Source organism: Danio rerio, chromosome 23 (genome assembly GCF_052040795.2).
Source record: "Danio rerio strain M-AB ecotype USA chromosome 23, GRCz13ab, whole genome shotgun sequence".
In the NCBI taxonomy this organism is placed as follows: Eukaryota; Metazoa; Chordata; class Actinopteri; order Cypriniformes; family Danionidae; genus Danio; species Danio rerio.
Genome location: NC_141043.1, coordinates 15,903,914 through 15,922,447, shown reverse-complemented (window position 1 = coordinate 15,922,447; position 18,534 = coordinate 15,903,914). Strand labels below are relative to the sequence as shown.

Sequence of the window (18,534 nt, the reverse complement as noted above, 5' to 3'; positions counted from 1 at the left end):
AACTAAATATTAACCATTTAGAATTACATTAAGGGGAACATTCAAATTTTAAAATGACAAAGGTATCCTTAAGGGTGTCGTAATTTGCTGTTTTAAGTACAAGTGTAAACAGGGCTAGTGTGTATGATACATTATGCAGATCAAGATGTTTCTGCAGGCAATTATTTTGTAATAGCAAAGAATCAGCAAGTTCAGGAATGTTTCTTTGCCAACAGTGACCAATGATTTATGGTAAACTGCAAACTGTAACATCATTACTGTTAGTAGGAAAATGGACAATTAATGAATACAAAATAAGAAAAGAAGTTCCTGTTCCTGGATGAAAAGTAGGTTGTGAGAGCTGGAACAATAAAAACAACTCCTGAGGGACATAAAATGCATGCAACCTGATATTGTTATTCTGCTTATTACATGGCTCCTTGCCCAGAAAATAAACACAGGAAATTTGGATTTTATGCTTGTTTCACGGCAGAGCATATAGCTGACATTTGCAACACTGACGTCATGGATGATGGACATGAACAATGGTCATTTTTCAGACATATCTGAATGTTGTTACCCCCCAATCGGAATCGAGTATTGCATTGAGTCATGTAATAAACATACACAAGAGTGTGTTTATATAAAGCACACAAGCACTGCTCACAGCAATAGAAAATTTTAGATTTCAGGGGTTTTCAAACAGGGGCACGAATCCCAAAAACACCATAGGAAGGGCTAAAGAGTCCTTGAGCAATTTGAATAAATTAATTAGATTTTACTGCAAATTTAATACAAAATATTGTTAGAAATCTCAATATAACTTATTCATTAATTTATTTATGAATGTTTATTAATTACTGGTTGTTTGGCTCTACACTAGACAAAATAATTATTAAATTTACTACATTTTTTGAATTTAAAGTTGAACATTACTAAATCATATTTGTTTGTTTACATTCAGCCCATATAAATTTTTTGCAACCACTTTCCTTAAAAACATTTAGTAAATCAAAATTTTTCAGTGTATTTTGTGTAAACTTTTGGAGTAAAACTTATTATTAATTATGATTATCATGGGATAATTTGTCAAAAAATAATTAAGCATTTTATTTATTTATTTTTTGCAAATTAACTTCACTTCAGACCTTTTAGGTTACTTCAAAATGTCATATTTAATTCAGTTCAATTGATTGTGGCATTCTAATCCTTTGAAAACCCCTGTCTTTTGCTACAAACTATTTAAAAATAAAGATCTGGATTGTCTTACCTGGTGTAATGTTTCCTGCAGCTGATGATAGAGATCCACCCTTTAAAACAAAACAACACAATGAAACCCCTATAGCGATGAAGTTAGCTGAATAAAATAACCATAAACTGTTGTTGAGGTGCATCGTTCTTTCTCACCCCTCTCCCATTCATGTTGAAGAAAGACTGCTGGACGTTACGCACGTATTCCTGTCCTCTGGATTGCAGCAAATACTCACATCTTTGTAAGACACAAGAGAAAATGATATAGTCAGCACACACAACACACACAAAACTTTACTAAAACACCATTTTTAAATAGAAAATATTAATAATCCCCAGTCAGTAAGTATTAATAACATTGTATTGTACATATTACACTGCAGAACTCTCTTCAAATGATAAATAAATACTCTTAAAGGGTCATTTTAAGCTTATTTAAAGATTTGAAACAATGTTTATTTTGTTAGCTCACTTTATTATTCTGAATGTGAATAATTTATCTGTGTAAATGAATCCACAGGAAAAAAAACTAATTGTTTTGGTAATCCTCTGTAAAAGTCTGACCATTTGATTCCGTATTTGGAGTGGCGGTCCTTCTGTTGCTATGAGGAAATGATCTGCAAAATGAACGCCAACATTCTGTTTCAGTTAGAAACACATCAACCATGCTGAAATAAAAGTCTCAGCAATTTGTGGTTTGTGCAGACTTTAGTGCAGGGGTCACCAATCTCGGGCCAGGAGGGCCGGTGTCCCTGCAGGTTTTAGCTCTAACCTGCCTCAACACACCTGCCTGGGTGTTTCAAGTATATCTAGTAAGAGCTTGATTAGTTTTTCAGGTGTGTTTGATTAGGGTTGGAGCTAAAATCTGCAGGACACCGGCCCTCCAGGAACAAGTTTGGTGACCCCTGCTTTAGTGTATAGTGTATTATTCTACAAAAAAGAGATATTTAATTTACTGTAATTTGCCATAATTGTTTGTGGAATTCATTAATAATTTCTGAAAGCTATTTCTACACTACATACACACTCACTGGCCACTTTATTAGGTGCACCAGTCTAACTGCTTGTTAAAACAAATTTCTAATCAGACAATCACATGGCAACAACTCCGCATTTAGGTGTGTTGACATGGTCAAGACGATCTGCTGCTGTTCAAACCGAGCATCAGAACGAGGAAATAGGGTGATTTAAGTGACTTTGAACATGGCAAGGTTGTTGGTGCAGGACGGGCTGGTGTGAGTATTTCAGAAACTGCTGATCTACTGGGATTTTCACACACAACCATCTCTAGGGTTTACAGAGAATGGTCTGAAAAAGAGAAAATATCCAGTGAGCGGCAGATCTGTGGGTGCAAATGTCTTGTTGATGCCAGAGGTCTGAGGAGAATGGCCAGACTGGTTTCAGCTGATAGAAAGGCAACAGTAATTCAAATAACCACTCGATACAACAGAGGTATACAGAAGAGTATTTCTGAACACACAACACGTCCAACCTTGAGGTGGATGGGCTACAGCAGCAGAACACCACACTGGGTGCCACTCTAGTCACCTAAGAACAGGAAACTGAATTGGAATTCAATTGGAAAAGTGTTGCCTGATTGGAAAAGCGTTGCCTGTTCTGATGAGTCTCAATTTCTGCTGCAACATTTGGATGGTAGGGTCAGAATTTGGCGTCAACAACATGAAAGCATAGATCCATCCTGCCTTGTATCAACAGTTCAGGCTGGTGTTGATGGTGCAATGGTGCAAGGAATATTTTCTTGCCACACTTTGGGCTCATTAGTACCAATTGAGCATCATGTCAATGCCAAATCTGAGTATTGTTGCTGACCGTGTTCATCCCTTTATGACCACAGTTTACCCATCTTAATGCACCATGTCATAAAGCATGAATCATCTCATCTCATCTCTTTTTTTTTTAGTGTAGAAGAAAAGTAATTCATCCCTTACTGTGGAAACCATTTGGCATGCTCCTGCCAGGGATCGTCTCCTGGTTCCCAGTTCCTCAAACCACCATCACAGAAGAAACACTTCACGTTGTCACCATGACCTGAGAAACAGACAGACACTCATTTAATTTTTACCATCTAAAAAAAAAATTATACACAAAATACATTCAACACACAAACACACGATTAATTCATATGCAGTATTGTCATAACTTAAACGATGGTCAAAACAGCAATAACCTTTGAAAGAATGTTTTTATAAATGAACATGTAGGGTATATGATGATTGTCAAAACTTTCCTCTCCATGTGCACCAGATACTTTCCTATAAACACTCTGTTTCTGCGAAGACTGAAATTCTGAGTGTGCTTAGGTGTGCTTCACTAACCACCTTTAGGAGACATGCTCTTTCCTCTCTGTGTGCATGTGTATGTGTGTGTATTAAAAAAACTGCTAAACTAGCTTAGACTTGTAATGGCATCTTGCTGCTCTGGGCAACATGGTGGTTTAGTGGTTTACACTATTGCGTCACAGCAAGAAGATCACTGGTTCGAGTCTTGGCTGGGTCAGTTAACATTTCTGTGTGAAGTTTGCGTGTTTTCCCTGTGTTCGCGTGGGTTTCCTCCGGGTGCTCCGCTGTCCCCCACAGTTCAATGACATGCGGTATAGGTGAACTGAATAAACTAAATTGGCCATAGTGTATGTGTGTGAATGTGAGAGTGTATGGATGTTTCCCAGTACTGGGTTTCAGCTGGAGAAGCATCCGCTGTGTAAAACTTACGCTGGATAAGTTGGTGGTTCATTCCGCTGTGGCAACCCCTGATGAATAAAGGGACTAAACCAGGGACGTCAAACTCAATTTCTGGAGGGCCGCAGCTCTGCACAGTTTAGTTCCAACACTAATTAAACACTCCTGATCAAACTATTTGAGTCCTTCAGGCTTGTTAGAAACCTACAGGTAAAGCTGCGGTCACACTAGAGTTTGTGTGTGTGAAATTCTGTTGTACGGCGCTGCGAAAAGGGGTGAGATTAAACAAGATTATTAGACATTTAAAAAAGCGAGCGATTGCTCCATGTTTTAAATTTCTGTCCAGAGAGGTCATGTTTTGATCCTCGATTGGCCTCACGCAGTCAAGTGATGCAATTTCGCAGGTCAGAGTTCATCAAGCTTGAACTTTGCACCGCAGCAACCTGCGAAATTTGATGCATGACCCTGCGTTTCCGGTCTGACGCATTCGCATGCGTATGAATGAAAGTCAATGGGAGGAAAAGCGCAGTGTGACCGCAGCTTCAGTGTGTTGGGGCAGGGTTGGAACTAAACTGTGCAGGGCTGCGACCCCCCAGGAATTGAGTTTGACATTCCTGGACTAAACTGAAGGGAAAATAAATGAATGAAAATTACTGCACTCTTGGCATCTAAAGTGCTTCTTTTATTTTCAATGTAAATAAGGTATAGAAGCTTGACAGTTACAAACAGTTCTATCAGTTCAGATTTTCTCAGTCAAAATGTTAAGTCTCTCAGAATGTGTCTTATTGACACTTTTTTCCTCTCGTAATTGTGATTTTCACAATTTTTCACATCAAGCTTCTGACTTTTTTTGCAAATGGGAACTTATTTTTTATATTTCAACTTTATTTTTATTGTTCAACAGCCAAGAACAAAGAACACACTTCACACTACACATACATATGATACATGTTACATATTCAGCCACCTGTCACACCAAGAAAAACAACATATAGCAAACATATATGGAAATTAAGGTTGTGGTACCTTTGAATGTACATACTCATTTATCCTAATTTTAGATGTTTCCAGATATTATCCCATTTTCTATGTACTTTTCCCTCATTGTTCAATCTCCCCAGCATACACTCATATGATGCAATATTAATCCACTCTTTCATTTCTGAATGATTAAATGACATTACATTTATATAGCGCTTTTCTGGGCATTCAAGGCTCTTTACACAATGAGGGGGAATCTCCTCATCCACCATCAGTGTGCAGCATCCACCTAGATGACGTGACGGCAGCCATTTTGTGCCAGATTGCACACCACACACTATTGGGTGGTTGGTGGAGAGGAGACAGGGTGATGAAGCCAATTACGATATGGGGAGAGTTAGGAGGCCATGATGAACAGAGGCCAGTGGGCAAATTTGGCCAGGATGCCAAGGTGAAACCCCCTACTCTTTTTCGAAGGACATCCTGGGATTTTTAACGACCACAGAGAGTCAGGACCTCGGTTTTAAGTCTCATCCAAAAGACGGCAGTATAGAGTCACTGAGCAGTATAGAGTCCCCATCATTATACTGGGAAATTGGGACCCACAAAGACCGCAGTTTGGGCACCCCCTGCTGGCCTCACTAACACCACTTCCGGCAACAACCTAGCTTTCCCATGTGGTCTCCCATCCAGGTCCTGACTGGGTGCAGCCCTGCTCAGCTTCAGTGGGTGACCATGTGAGAGTTGCAGAGAGCTAGCTGCCGGATTTCTGGCATTCTGGGACACTTCCAATTACATAGTATCATCCTAGCAGCTGTAATGCATCCAATCTTGAGAAGAATAAAGGAATTTTTACCTATATTAGGTATCACTAATTTGTCACCCAGAAGGCATAGCCATGGCTCTACAGGTAAGTAACAGCCTAGCCACATTTTACAGCACAATGGGTAAACTAGACAACATTCCCAGATCAAATACGTACCTTCTTCTTTATTGCATTTCCAACACTGATTATTTCCAGCTAGTCCCATCCTATAGAGTCTGGATGATGTGTAGCAGTATCTATGTATTATTTTGTACTGAATGAACTTTCCTATGACTTGCAAATGAGATTTTTATTTTTCTGGCAACTAAGACTTTATCAGTTTATATAAGACAACTCACTTCTTTAAGTGAATCCTTGCACTGAATAAATTTACATATGACAATGTTGGTAACACTTTCCAATAAGGTTGTATTAGTTAATGTTAGTTAATGCATTTACTAACAAGAATAAACAATGGCCCATGCATATATTACATTATTTGTTCATGTTAGTTAACGTTAATAAGAAAATGCAGTTGTTCATTGTCAGTTCATGCTAACTCACGGTGCATTAACTAATATTAACAAGCATGAACTTTGACAATGCATTAGTAAATGTTAAACTATGACTAAAAATTGATGTACGATATGGTTTGTAAACTGGAAGCTTCTGTAGCCTAAACAAATATGTGTGTGGAGCACACCTGGCAATAAAACTGATTCTGATTCTCACAAGTATTGTTACATTAACGAATGAAACCTTAAAGTGACCACAATATTGTCTTTTTTTCCTCTTGCCTTTTTTGATTATATGTCACAATTTTTATATTTTATCTGTTAATTCTTACTTTGTATCCTACAATTGAAACCCCTAATAAGTTGACTGAACGAAATTAATTGAGTAACGGAGTCTCCCAAAACTTGCATATTTAAGTTTATTTAACTTGCCGGTTTGTTAGATTATACTTAAATTGTTCAGTTCATTGTGTGTGTGTCTGTGTATAATTATATACTATAAAAAATGTTTAAAAGAAAAATAGCAATTTCTTCCCATTATATTATACATGAAGTCTTGTTTTCTGATTTAAAAAAGACCTTGCACTAAAAGTTTGCACAAGTTGGAATTTTACAGTCAAGACTACATTAAAAACAACCTATTTTTTTCAAACGATTCATTGTGATTTTGAACTTATAACTATACTTGAAATCTTAAGTTTATGCATTTTCATTGTATATGAGTTAAATGAACTCATAATTTTAGGTTACAGGACCAAAACGCTAAATTTAAAGTAATGTCCAGTCAACTTTACTTGATTGTTTAAGTAAAGACAACATTAGGGTTTACAGTGTAAATGAATATCCTACAACAGAGTTTAAAACTCATAATAATTCAGATGTTTTCTCAGAACTTTGATTTCTTTCTAACAGAACTGCTTACAGTTCCTAATAACTACATAATTTATATCAGAATTGTGGCTTTACTTTTGTCCAAATTTTCATTTTATATCTCACAATTCTATCTTTTTGTGTGCTATGTGACAATTCTGGCCTTTTCACCATATTTCTGACTTCTGACTAACAGTGCTAGAAAACCTGTAACCATTGACCTCCATAGTATTTGTTTTTCCTACAATAGAAGTCAAAGGTTGCAGGTTTTTATCATTCTTCAAAATATCTTCATTAGTGTTCTAAAGAAACTCGTAAAGGTTTGGAACCTCATAATGGTGAGTAAATATTGATTAAAATACGTAATTTTACGGAAAAAATGTTCTCTCCGTTAAACAAAAATTGAGGGGAAAAATGGAAGGTGGGGCCTAATAATATAATAATAAATTTCCTTGAATTTAAATTTCTGTGATTAAACCTCTGTTGTTTTACAATAAATTTCTGTAATTCAACGGCCGATTTACGTTTATATATATATATATATATATATATATATATATATATATATATATATATATATATATATATATATATATTTTATATATATATATATATATATATATATATATATATATATATATATATATATATATATATATATAATTATACATAAATTGTATATTTTTACAGTGTATGCCTATAAATTACAATTTTGTTGTCCTCTGAGAGCAGATAGTGATATTAATTTCTGAATGCACACTTTCTACATAAGGAGCAACCAGAAACACTATTGCTTTGAGAATAAAGCGCTGTGCTCTGCTCTGTGCTCGCGGCCTCTCGCTCATTCCGTGCATTCACAGTGCTCGTGACTGCAGGCGCGTGACTGTGGCTTTGCGCGAGAAAGAAGCAGAAGCGCCTCAGTTTCACTTCTGATAAAATCAACATCATGTGAATCATCATAATTTTATTTCCTTGTTCCCAAAATAAAAGAAAAATTCTCCACGCACCTGTGTAGAAGAATCCAGCGCGTGCCAGTGTGTCGGGCTGCACTGCTGCTCCTGTGGGCCAGTTGTGGAAGGTAGATCGCCTGTTGTCCTCCGTCTCCATCTCCGAGTATGCAGCCTGTCCGGTCAGGCCCTGCTCGTCCATGGTCAAGCGCTGAAGCTGACTCAGCAGCTGACCGTCCACAGAATCAGAGGAGCCCCGCGGGACATTGCCCACATCCCTGCCTCTCATCAATCCACAGGTGGGGAAGTGCCTCTCGTGCTCCCCTCGCGGCGTGTCTCCATCCACCCAGTGCCTCAGGATGCCCTCACAACAGAAGCACTGCACCGTATCCCCGTAGCCCAGATAGTGAAAGCCAGCCCGTGCGAGCTCCTCTGGACTCACTGCAGCGTCGCTGGGCCAGTTGTGGAAGGTCTGGAGCCTCTCCTCCTCACTGCGCATCCCGAGCCGAACCTCCGCCTCCATGCGCGCGCTCCTCTGGCGCTCGTGTCCGCGATCTGCGCTCATCCTGCTCACCTTCCATAGCGGGCTGTTCAGGTGTGCCGAAGCCCCCCCTCCGCCCGCCATAGAGCCTATTATTACGGCCAGTGATAATAACAGCGCGGCGGTTCACTATAGCGCACACATTTCCAGAATGTAAGCAAGTTGTTAAAATGATCTGCTGCCCCGTGGCCGAGCCCTGAATAACAATTTATACAATAGACGCCTTTCATGGTGATTTTCTCTAACTTTCACATGATATCATATGAACATAGACCACCTTTTGCCTATAGGCATATTTATATTTTTTGTGGTTATATTAATATTGAAATATTTCATTGATACATTTATAAACACACATGTTTTGAAAGTGATAAGAAAAACAATAAACATCACCATCATCAAAATCATAAAAATAATATAATAATAAAAGTAGTAATAATAATAATAATAATAAGAATAATAATAATAATAATAAGAAGAAGAAGAAGAAGAATAACACAATAATACTGATAATGATGATGATGATGATGATGATGATGATGATGATGATGATGATGATGATGGAGATGTTCTTTTTAGATGATACTTTTAGATGATTTTTTCTTTAAATTTGTGTTGATTATTATTTTTGCTTTTTGTGAGCAACATTTTTTATCACACTATTAATTTTCATTTTTAAATTATTATTACCTTGCTTAAAAGGTAAACTAGGCACAATTTCAAAGAAAATCCTGCTTTCCAAAATGATGTTCTTACTTTTAGTTATAGATTATAAAATTATTTATTTCTATATTATTATTTTTGTTAATAGCTAATAATAATAATAGTTATTATTACCAATTAATTTGTATTATTTTAATGCTATTAACATATAACATAACATATAACTGTTATTATATGCCTGATACAAATAACAATGCTTTTTTAACTTTGAATTTTTAATACAATTTGTACAAAACAAGGCAAGAACCACAACAACACAAAATATATGTATAAAAACAAAAGAACAGCAACAACAATACTGTTTTGTTGTTGTTGAACTTCCCTGGCTTAAAAAAATCGTTTTTGACTGCATCTCCCACAATTCCTTGCCGGAAGTTCGTCATATGTTGACGCCAAACATAATGGCGGCTCAGTGAAACGCACAGGCTTCGCAAGATCCTTAATTTCGATCAATAAAGGCAAGTAAACGCACAAAACTTCTCTTGTTATCCACTGCACAGCTGAACGTTTGTTCATAACTAAGGTTCACTCGTTATAGTCTTCTGTTTAGACTCTGTTGGCCATTGCCGTGTTCTTTGCCTTCAGTGTGGGGTGCAGCGAGATTATTAACTCCAGTGAATTTATTTTCATCTCAAGTTATATTGCACATAGAATGTTATAGTTTTATTATGGTCATCCCCGTTTTAATGATTACATTTGACGTAGTTTGACTAAAATGAGGTTAATAATTTTACCTAAGGTATACAAAAGGCCCTTTCTATTTATTTAAGTCAAATCTGTTAAATGCATTTACCGAGGTATAAGAAAAGAATCTCCAAAATATAAGCAATATATGTGGCAGCTAATCTTCTATAGTGTACATCAGATTCAAAAAACAATATGAACATGTGGTGTTTTCAGAAATTATGTAACGTTAATCTGCCAAATGTGAAGGAATTAACGTTACTGTATCTAAGCTATAACGTTACTATGCTAGTAGAACAGTCTTTAACAAAATAAGCAACGCACTTTGACAAAAAATATTTTATTTGTGCAAAACGGGGAGTTTAAATGAAAGAACAGCAGTGAGTGTATCAAGAATAATAGAGGTAAAGTTGGTTTTATATTAGCACATTTGTTTATTTAGAAGTCTCTAACGTTATTGTTTAGCATGTTACTTTGAATATTCGATCGGAATTAGTGGTAGTGTGGCTTGAAAACAACATTAACACTGTTGACAATTTGACTGTGAACAATGTTGTACTTTGATAGTCATTTGCTGCTAAGTTAATATGATTTCGCTATTTAGAGTTTGCAAATACTTTTATATGGTTGTATTATTAAGGGGAAAGTCAGAATGTGCGTATATAAAACCAGCTTTACCTCTATTCGAGAATAAGATAACGATGATGTCAAATGTTTTTGTGCCGATTAAATGTTGAAGCTTTTATGGTGATATATGGTATTATCGCGATATAGAGCTTTAAATAGGTATAAAAACAAAGTCATTGGTATATTGCTGTATTTTATGCAAATTCAGGGAAAAGAAATGTTGCAACGTACAATAGGTAACACTTCACGATGAAGTTTCCTTGCTTAATGTTAGTTAATAGATTAAAATCAACAGTAAAAAAGGTAGATTCATTACAGTTACTATGTTAATGAAAGTAAAAAAATAAAGTGGAATTTTGTTAGTTAATAACCAAATTTAAAGGGCACCTATGGTGAAAAATCTACTTTTCAAGCTATTTGGACAGACATATGTGTAGGCATAGTGTATAGACCAGGATCTTGGGGTGATATAAAGTTACCCAGTGCTTTTTTTTTTAATTTAACAACATAAAAACAGTGGACCAATTCGAGCTGTTTTTAGATCGACCGCAACTTGACGCAGGAGTGCGGTCCCCCCGCCCACCGAATTGATTGACAGCTGTGCGCATTAACATTTCCCGGTAGTCACATGTATAATCATGTCAACAAGACCAGACGTGCGCAAAGCAACCGGAAATAAAAAATCTGTTCAGTTTGCTAGGATCATCAATCATCATCTAATGTGTAAGTTTTACATGTTTAAAATGTTTTAAAACAGAGCACGTGTGTAATGAAGTACAGCGATTCACTTCAGCTTTACTTCATCAGCACAGCTGCGTGTCAAAACAATTATAAAGGAAGACGTTTCAATCCCTGTTTGGGGATGTTAAATCAGGTTTATTTTGTTCAATAACATAGCAGATATCCACACAGCAGTGGAGATTAAGCTGTATCCTGTCACATATGCATGAAAAAACAGTGCAAAGCTAAGCGTGCTCTGTCTGTCCGTGTGTGTGTGTGTGTGTGTTTGTGTTTGTGTTTGTGTTTTTGTGTGTCTGCTGCGGTGTGTGTGTGTGTGTGTGTGTGTGCGCGCGCGTGAACTTTGTAACGATATTGTGTGTGACTAATCAATGACACTGCACAACAAATACTCCTTGGTAAAGTTCTTACTGTAGTATTTCTCACAAACGCTACACGAGATCTTACTTTAAGTCTGTCTGATGTCTGACGCAGACGAGGGAGGAGATTAAGGCAATCAGAAAGGCACGTAAAAATGGTAGGCGGGGAGGACTCGCCTTAAAGGCGCAGTACGACAAAACTACTGTAGTGAACTACTGGAGTCGTATTGTACAATGTTAATTAATGAATATTAGCCCATTTCTATCAATATTTCAGCATGTAGTAGGCCAGAAGTGAAAAGTTCCAATAAAGTGTTTAAGCTTTGGTGCTGTTTTGAACACCACTGCAAATTCAATGTGAACACTGTATAAATAATTATTCACAGTAGTTTGCAGATATTTAAATATCTTTATTGAGTTATTGAATATTGCCATGTGTCCTATCATGAAAAAGACTTTAGCCTTTATCTGGATAAATTAAAACCTGAAATTGGGAGGAATCTGAAAGTGTGTTAAATTTTAAACATTGTTCCTTTCAAAAATCTCATTTAAGTTTTTTTATACTGCTCAAAAACACATATATTAAACAAAAAAACAAGATATTTAAAACTTCAGGCATCATCACAATCATGTGAAAATGGTCTGTTGTAGGTTTTATTGTGGTTTTTATTATTATAAATCAATTTTCTTTTTATCATGAGCTGACGATTTGCCGGTTTATTGCAATCAAAAGATATCGTGCATACCTCCCTCCTTAACATAACGCACAGTTGCTCTTCTTTCCAGATGGCTGGTGACTCTGAGAAGAAGGACCTGGACTCGGCTGGGAAGGAACGAGAGTCCCGTAAGCGCAGTCGCTCTCGCTCTAGAGAGCGCGATCGTAAAGGATCTCCTGGCCGAGAGCGCAAACGTCACAGATCCCGTGAACGCAAGCGCTCCCGCAGCAGATCCAAATCTCCAGACCGGTGTGTATACAGTTATATACTGTTCTTCTCATATGAAGGCTAACGATCACCAAACACGGACTTTTCTTCTCTGTTTTTAGAGATCGTCGTCTAAAAGACAAAGATAGAGACAGAGACAGAAGCCGCAAAGACCGAGAAAGAGAACGGGATAGACGGGACAAAGACCGCTCCAAGAAATCAAGGTTTGACTTGTATTTAATGCTGAAAATTTCTCGGTAGCTGAAAAATAAGGATCACTGTAGGGACTGGTGCAGTTGATTTGTGTGTCATGTCTTCCTTGATCATGCCGGTGTGTTTTTTTTTTTTATATACCTGGATCATTTTTGACACGTGCTGAAATTTTTCTGATGAAAGTTCTATAGTTTTTAATATGTAAAAATGTCTAGACTACGGTGACCGGGAAGTGCAAAACAATATTACAAAGTGTGAAACACTTTTACAAAGCTCGAGACAAATTTACATTTTGAAAAACATTTTTACCTATCATAAGACACAATTACATAGGAAAAGGATAAAACAAATTTATATTTTTGAAAAAAATTAACAAAATGAAAAACACTTTTACCATTCCCGAAAGAAATTTACAATTACAGATTCCTTACGGTGTGTGTATCCATATTTCTGTATGCGAATATTCTTTATGTATCTATTTAAAAGCTAAGTGTATATTTATTTTTTGTATTTTATTGAAATTATACTGTTTAAATGATGAATTTATTTTGTCATGATTATAGATAAATAAAAACTCTGAATAGGAAACAAATAATGATATAATAATAATCCTGAGCAATTGACAGCTGACATAGAAGATAAAAGTTTGTGGAGAATGTATACTAAAAGACTATTGTTAATTTTACCCTTCACAAAACCCTTGAATTTCTTGCCGATGGCTGTATTGAAAAATAGATGGGTCTATTATTGTATATCATGATGTGAGACACCTATACCACTGTTTTGTCATTGCAAATCTTTGAATAAATGTTTTTAAAAAGTTATTGATATAAAAATTAAGCATTTCACTATTTTTTTTGGTATTTGTCTTCACAGGAGTGCTTCTCCTAAATCCAAGGATTTGAAACTAAAGAGGGAGAAAGATGTGAAAAAAGAGGAAGAGGAGGAAGCGGAGAAGAAGAAAGACAAGGTGCACTATAAGAAGTCATTTCTAGTTTAATAAAAGCTGCATATTGTGTGGCTTTTATTTGATGTTCTCTCTTTCTGTGCTGTTTCAGGTTCAGCCTCTCTCTCTTGAGGAGCTGCTCGCCAAGAAGAAAGCAGAAGAGGAGGCAGAATCTAAAGTCAGGAGATATTTAGATATTTATAAAAGATAATGCTCTCGATTTTTATGGTTGTTGTTTTTTTCCCTAATCATATTTTATTCTCCTTTTGCAGCCCAAGTTCTTGTCTAAATCAGAGCGAGAAGCTGAGGCCATCAAACGCAGAGAGCAGGTGGCAGAGGAGCGACGCAGACAACTGGATGAAGAGCGGAAGAAACGAAGAGTATTTCAGGACATCGGAAGGAAGATGCTAGGTGAGAGACAGGAATCATTATTAAATTCAAGCTTATTATTGTTCCAAAGCAGCTTTACAGAAGATGCATGTTGCTACATTGCGATAAAAAACAGAAAGTTAAATAAAAGGCACATCTTTATGCTAGTGCAAGAATAAAAAGGTCACGTAGAGATCATCTGTATGCTTGTGCACTTCTAAACAATTACTGCATGCATTATTTGCTCTCTTCATCTCATTATCTTGCTTGCTCTTAATTGTAGAGGATCCTCAAGAGCGAGAACGACGGGAAAGAAGGGAGCGGATGGAAAGAGAGAACAATGGGAACGATGACGATGATGAACGACAGAAGATTAGAGAAGAAAAGGACAAAGGAAAAGAGCTTGTGGCTATAAAGGTGATGACACTGTCCTCACTTATTCAGCGGGAGGAGAAACTCACCATTGTTTAGATCAGTCATTCTCAAACATTTTTCCAAGAGACCCCTATTTAAAAAAATTCCACATTTACAAGCCCTAAAAAATTCATAGCTGACACAATGGTTTTTTAAATGAATAAGTTTGGTTGACTTGTGTTATCTACTATGATTTACTTTCTTCAAGTAAAGTTTTGATATTTATATTTTCGTGTAATGTTAGAAATAGTGTATACAGATTCCAGTTTGAACTGCAAACAGCCTTGACAGAAAATGTAAATCCACTTTTTGACAGTAGGAGGTGCTTATAGACAGAAAGAAATTTGCTCAATGCTGGAAAGTAATTAGCTGTAAGTATCTGTAATTGCATATTTTAGGGTTCATTCAGTCATTGAAAACCTGGAAAAGTCATGGAATTTTGACATGGTATTTTCCAGGCCTGGAAAAGTTTAGAAAAAACAGATAAACCCACAAGGTTTTGGAAAAGTCGTGGATATTACATTTACGTTTAGTCATTTAGCAAACATTTTTCTCCAAAGCGACTTAAGCTGCGGTCACACCAGAGCCTGTGTATGCGAAATTCTGTCGTATGGAGGTATGAAAAGGGGCTGGGTTTTTGTAATGATTGCTCCATATTTGAAATTACTTATTTTAAATGATCTTCTATTGGTCTAACGCAATCAAGTGATGCAATTTCGCAGGTAAAAATTCACCAAGCTTGAACTTTCGAATGCAGTAAAATGTGAAACTTGTCGCACGTGCTAGCGTTTTTGGTCTGCCGCATTTGCTTGCCTGTGAATAGAAATCTGTGGAGCGAAAACTGCAGTGTAATCGCGGCTTTAGAATAGAAGTAATTTTACCTACTATTACTAGCTTAACAAACTATTAACATCATCTAAAATTTGTTTGACAAATATCTGTATACTGAAATGGAGGTTGTTGTTTTTTTTACTCCTTTCTTTGCCAAAAACATGGTCTCACATAATTAGTGCTGTGTAAGCATCATCTATTTTACGTAGATATAAAAAATAAATTGAAACTAAAGAGATTGTTGTGTGTTTTATGATATGCTGTAATAAATGTAAACCTTCATTGCTTTTCTTATGATTTACCACGTATGCGTAGACATTACATGATACATTAGGTCATGAAATTTGACTTGAAAGTCCTGGAAAAATCATGTAAATTTTGTAGTAAAAATTTGTTTGAATCCTGATATTTAAAGATTTTTAAAATGATAAAATGAACTGTCAAGAATTAGTTTTTAATCATCAAACTGGTATTTGTTTTATTTGTACTTGTAAAAAATCAAACTATGAATGACCCCTCATAAATCTTTGGTCATCCCTGGTAGGTTGGGAGCAACAGATTTAGATCATCTAGGGCTGCATGATAAATCAGAATGAAATCGCAAATATAATTAATCGAAAGCTGAGATCTTTGCGCACATCTTGTCAGGGAAAAACAGTTGTGTGATTAGTAGTAAATCTTCTCAGAATACAAGAGGACGCTCTTGTGCAGAAACCTTTAACACCAATGAAGAAGGAATCTCTGAAATTCCCTTAGGTTGCGGTATAAACAGCTTTTAATGATTCAATGTGACTAAAAATCATGGACAAATATGGAATGATCTCACAGAAGGATTTATTTTAAACACTTAAATGAAGTTTTGAAGTGAGTGGAGTAAAACAAGTTAGTATATGTGGTAATTTCACATGCTTTCAATTAATCATAGCTGAAACTAATCTTTTAAATATACTATTATTTAGAACTAGACTTTTCATTTATCAGTAAGCATAGTGGGTATGTAGAAATTAGAGCTATGAAAATTAACTATCTATGATATAATTGTTGTATCAATAATAGGTAAGCTGACATTATCAAGCATGTCACGTAATCTGCAAGAAAAAACTGTGATGAAATCTATTAGGATGCAGTTAGAATGATGCACCTGGAATTCCGATTCAACAGCAAATTGTATCGCTGTATGAGTTTTTGCTAATATTTATAAGAGCAATTAGTTGAGTAATAGCAGAAAAGCAAAAATGCAATTTTCCTGGATATAAGCATGTTAATATGATATGCAAATGATTTAGCAAATGTATCACATGATGCTGAACAGGTAAACAAACAAATTCATATGAAGTGTGCCTTTTTCAGCATTGAAAAAAGTTTGGAGCAAAGCCAAAATTTAAAAAAATGTTAGCATTGACAGTTACATATGTAGATGTCGAGTCACAATGATAGGCAATCAGCAAAATGTGTCAGGTAGAAAAAGCGTTAAGGCATTATTAAAATTTGAGCAAATTATTACTAAATATCTGTTTGGGAGTTAGAGTGGGCCTCAATAACATTTTTGAAAATCATTTTCAAATTAATCCTGCTGTCAGACTATTTTTTTCTGCTGTGCATTGAAGTGCTTTAGGTGGTAATATGTCTTTGAGTGGTGAATCGGTATTAATTGTTTTCTCTTTAGGAGCGTTATCTTGGTGGGATGAAGAAGCGGCGGCGTACACGCCATCTCAACGACAGGAAGTTTGTCTTTGAGTGGGATGCGTCTGAAGACACATCAATCGACTACAATCCAATGTGAGCTTCTTTTCAGATGCCATAAATAACTGCTTGAATTTATTTGATTATTTAGTATCGTTTTATCTACATTGCAATTGATCTTCACTGCCTTAGTTGCTTTAGTGAGTACATATTTATGTAGTGTATCAGGTGATGAAACAGGTTTGACTCTGTTTATGTGTTTAGCTATAAAGAAAAGCATCAGGTTCATCTGTACGGACGAGGCTTCATCGCTGGCATCGATCTCAAGCAGCAAAAGAGAGATCAGTCTCGATTCTATGGAGACCTGATGGAGAAGAGGAGGACTAATGAAGAGAAGGAGCAAGAGGAGTAAGACACTCACACACTTCATGGGAACTCATAATAAGCAACGTGCAACACACAAAACAATAGTGAAAGTAAAAAATTATAGGCTGCTGTTTTGCTGAATTGTGGTACTGCATTGCATCATCTCTTATTTCAAACAGGGTGTCCTCTGGGTCTTAAAAAATTTCTTAAATTTCAAAAACTAAATTGTAGGCTTTAAAAAGTTATAAGTTCACTAAAATCTTGTGTTGTTGGTATTAAATCATTTTAAACGAGTCTTAATTTTGCTTTGTCCAAATAAAGTTACTCAATCTGGCCGACATCCATCCAATGGCCAACAATACATTTCAATAAAACCTTATTTTTTTATATTAAAGTTTTTATTTATTTATTTTTTTTTGCAAAGATATACAATTGACAGCAGCGGTTAGACATTTTACAGCAAATTCCCAAAATTAAATTCCCTTATCAGGGAAAAAAAAATTTAACTATTATACATGATCATACCAGGCCATTAGAAAAAAATCCTTAGTCTTTAACTCTGTAAAGTCTAACGGCCCTATCACACACCCAACGAAATAAGATGCAAGACATGTTTCCACGTTGTGTTGCTATTTTCAGACCAATGCAACCCTAATTTTTCCAATTATTGTCATGTTGTTTAAATAATAAATCCATTTTCGCCACAAAGAGGTGTGTTAAGGCGCATTGTTGGCACGTTGCTATTTTGAGGAGCTAAAATAGACTGTTCAATAGACCAGCTGAAAGCAGCTTAAAGCGCATGAGTTGTGCGCCTCGCTTACACATTACTTAAAACATGCAAAATGTCAATATGCAAATATCTTTACAAATAAAAAAGCATGAAAAGATTAAAATATATATAAAAAAATTACTTTCTACATAAATATAAAAACCACTGCCTTCATGACTTAATCATCTCAGGGGGGCTTTTTTAGTTTATTTATGACAATTTAGTGGTATTCATTATAGTCATATTTAGATTTGTTTTATTAAAAATGAGCTTAGATTTGTCCAGCTGTTAGGTTTTCGATCAT

The 18,534-nt window shown here is 35.9% G+C and overlaps 2 protein-coding genes across 7 annotated transcripts in view; one reads left to right on the top strand and one right to left on the bottom strand.

Moving 5' to 3' along the window:
• The window catches only part of birc7 (baculoviral IAP repeat containing 7), a 17,708-nt gene extending 8,729 nt beyond the window's left edge, over positions 1-8,979 (bottom strand). For 3 of the 5 annotated variants that reach the window (XM_087304874.1, XM_087304876.1, XM_087304875.1), the window contains exons 1-4: positions 8,105-8,979; positions 3,180-3,279; positions 1,387-1,468; positions 1,250-1,289 (exon numbers count right to left, since the gene is read on the bottom strand). In XM_087304874.1, coding sequence (XP_087161000.1) covers positions 1,250-1,289; positions 1,387-1,468; positions 3,180-3,279; positions 8,105-8,669 — 787 coding nt within the window. In that variant the 5' untranslated portion in view covers positions 8,670-8,979. The remainder of the gene's footprint in view (positions 1-1,249; positions 1,290-1,386; positions 1,469-3,179; positions 3,280-8,104) is intronic. The other 2 variants (NM_001430917.1, NM_001098768.2) reach the window with 1 other exon arrangement.
• ddx23 (DEAD (Asp-Glu-Ala-Asp) box polypeptide 23) overlaps positions 5,583-18,534 on the top strand; it is a 27,067-nt gene continuing 14,115 nt past the window's right edge. Inside the window, exons 1-9 of one of the 2 annotated variants that reach the window (XM_087305258.1) lie at positions 5,583-5,817; positions 12,503-12,681; positions 12,762-12,863; positions 13,729-13,822; positions 13,911-13,976; positions 14,071-14,209; positions 14,451-14,584; positions 17,079-17,191; positions 17,360-17,503. In XM_087305258.1, coding sequence (XP_087161384.1) covers positions 5,806-5,817; positions 12,503-12,681; positions 12,762-12,863; positions 13,729-13,822; positions 13,911-13,976; positions 14,071-14,209; positions 14,451-14,584; positions 17,079-17,191; positions 17,360-17,503 — 983 coding nt within the window. In that variant the 5' untranslated portion in view covers positions 5,583-5,805. 2 annotated transcript variants of the gene reach the window in all.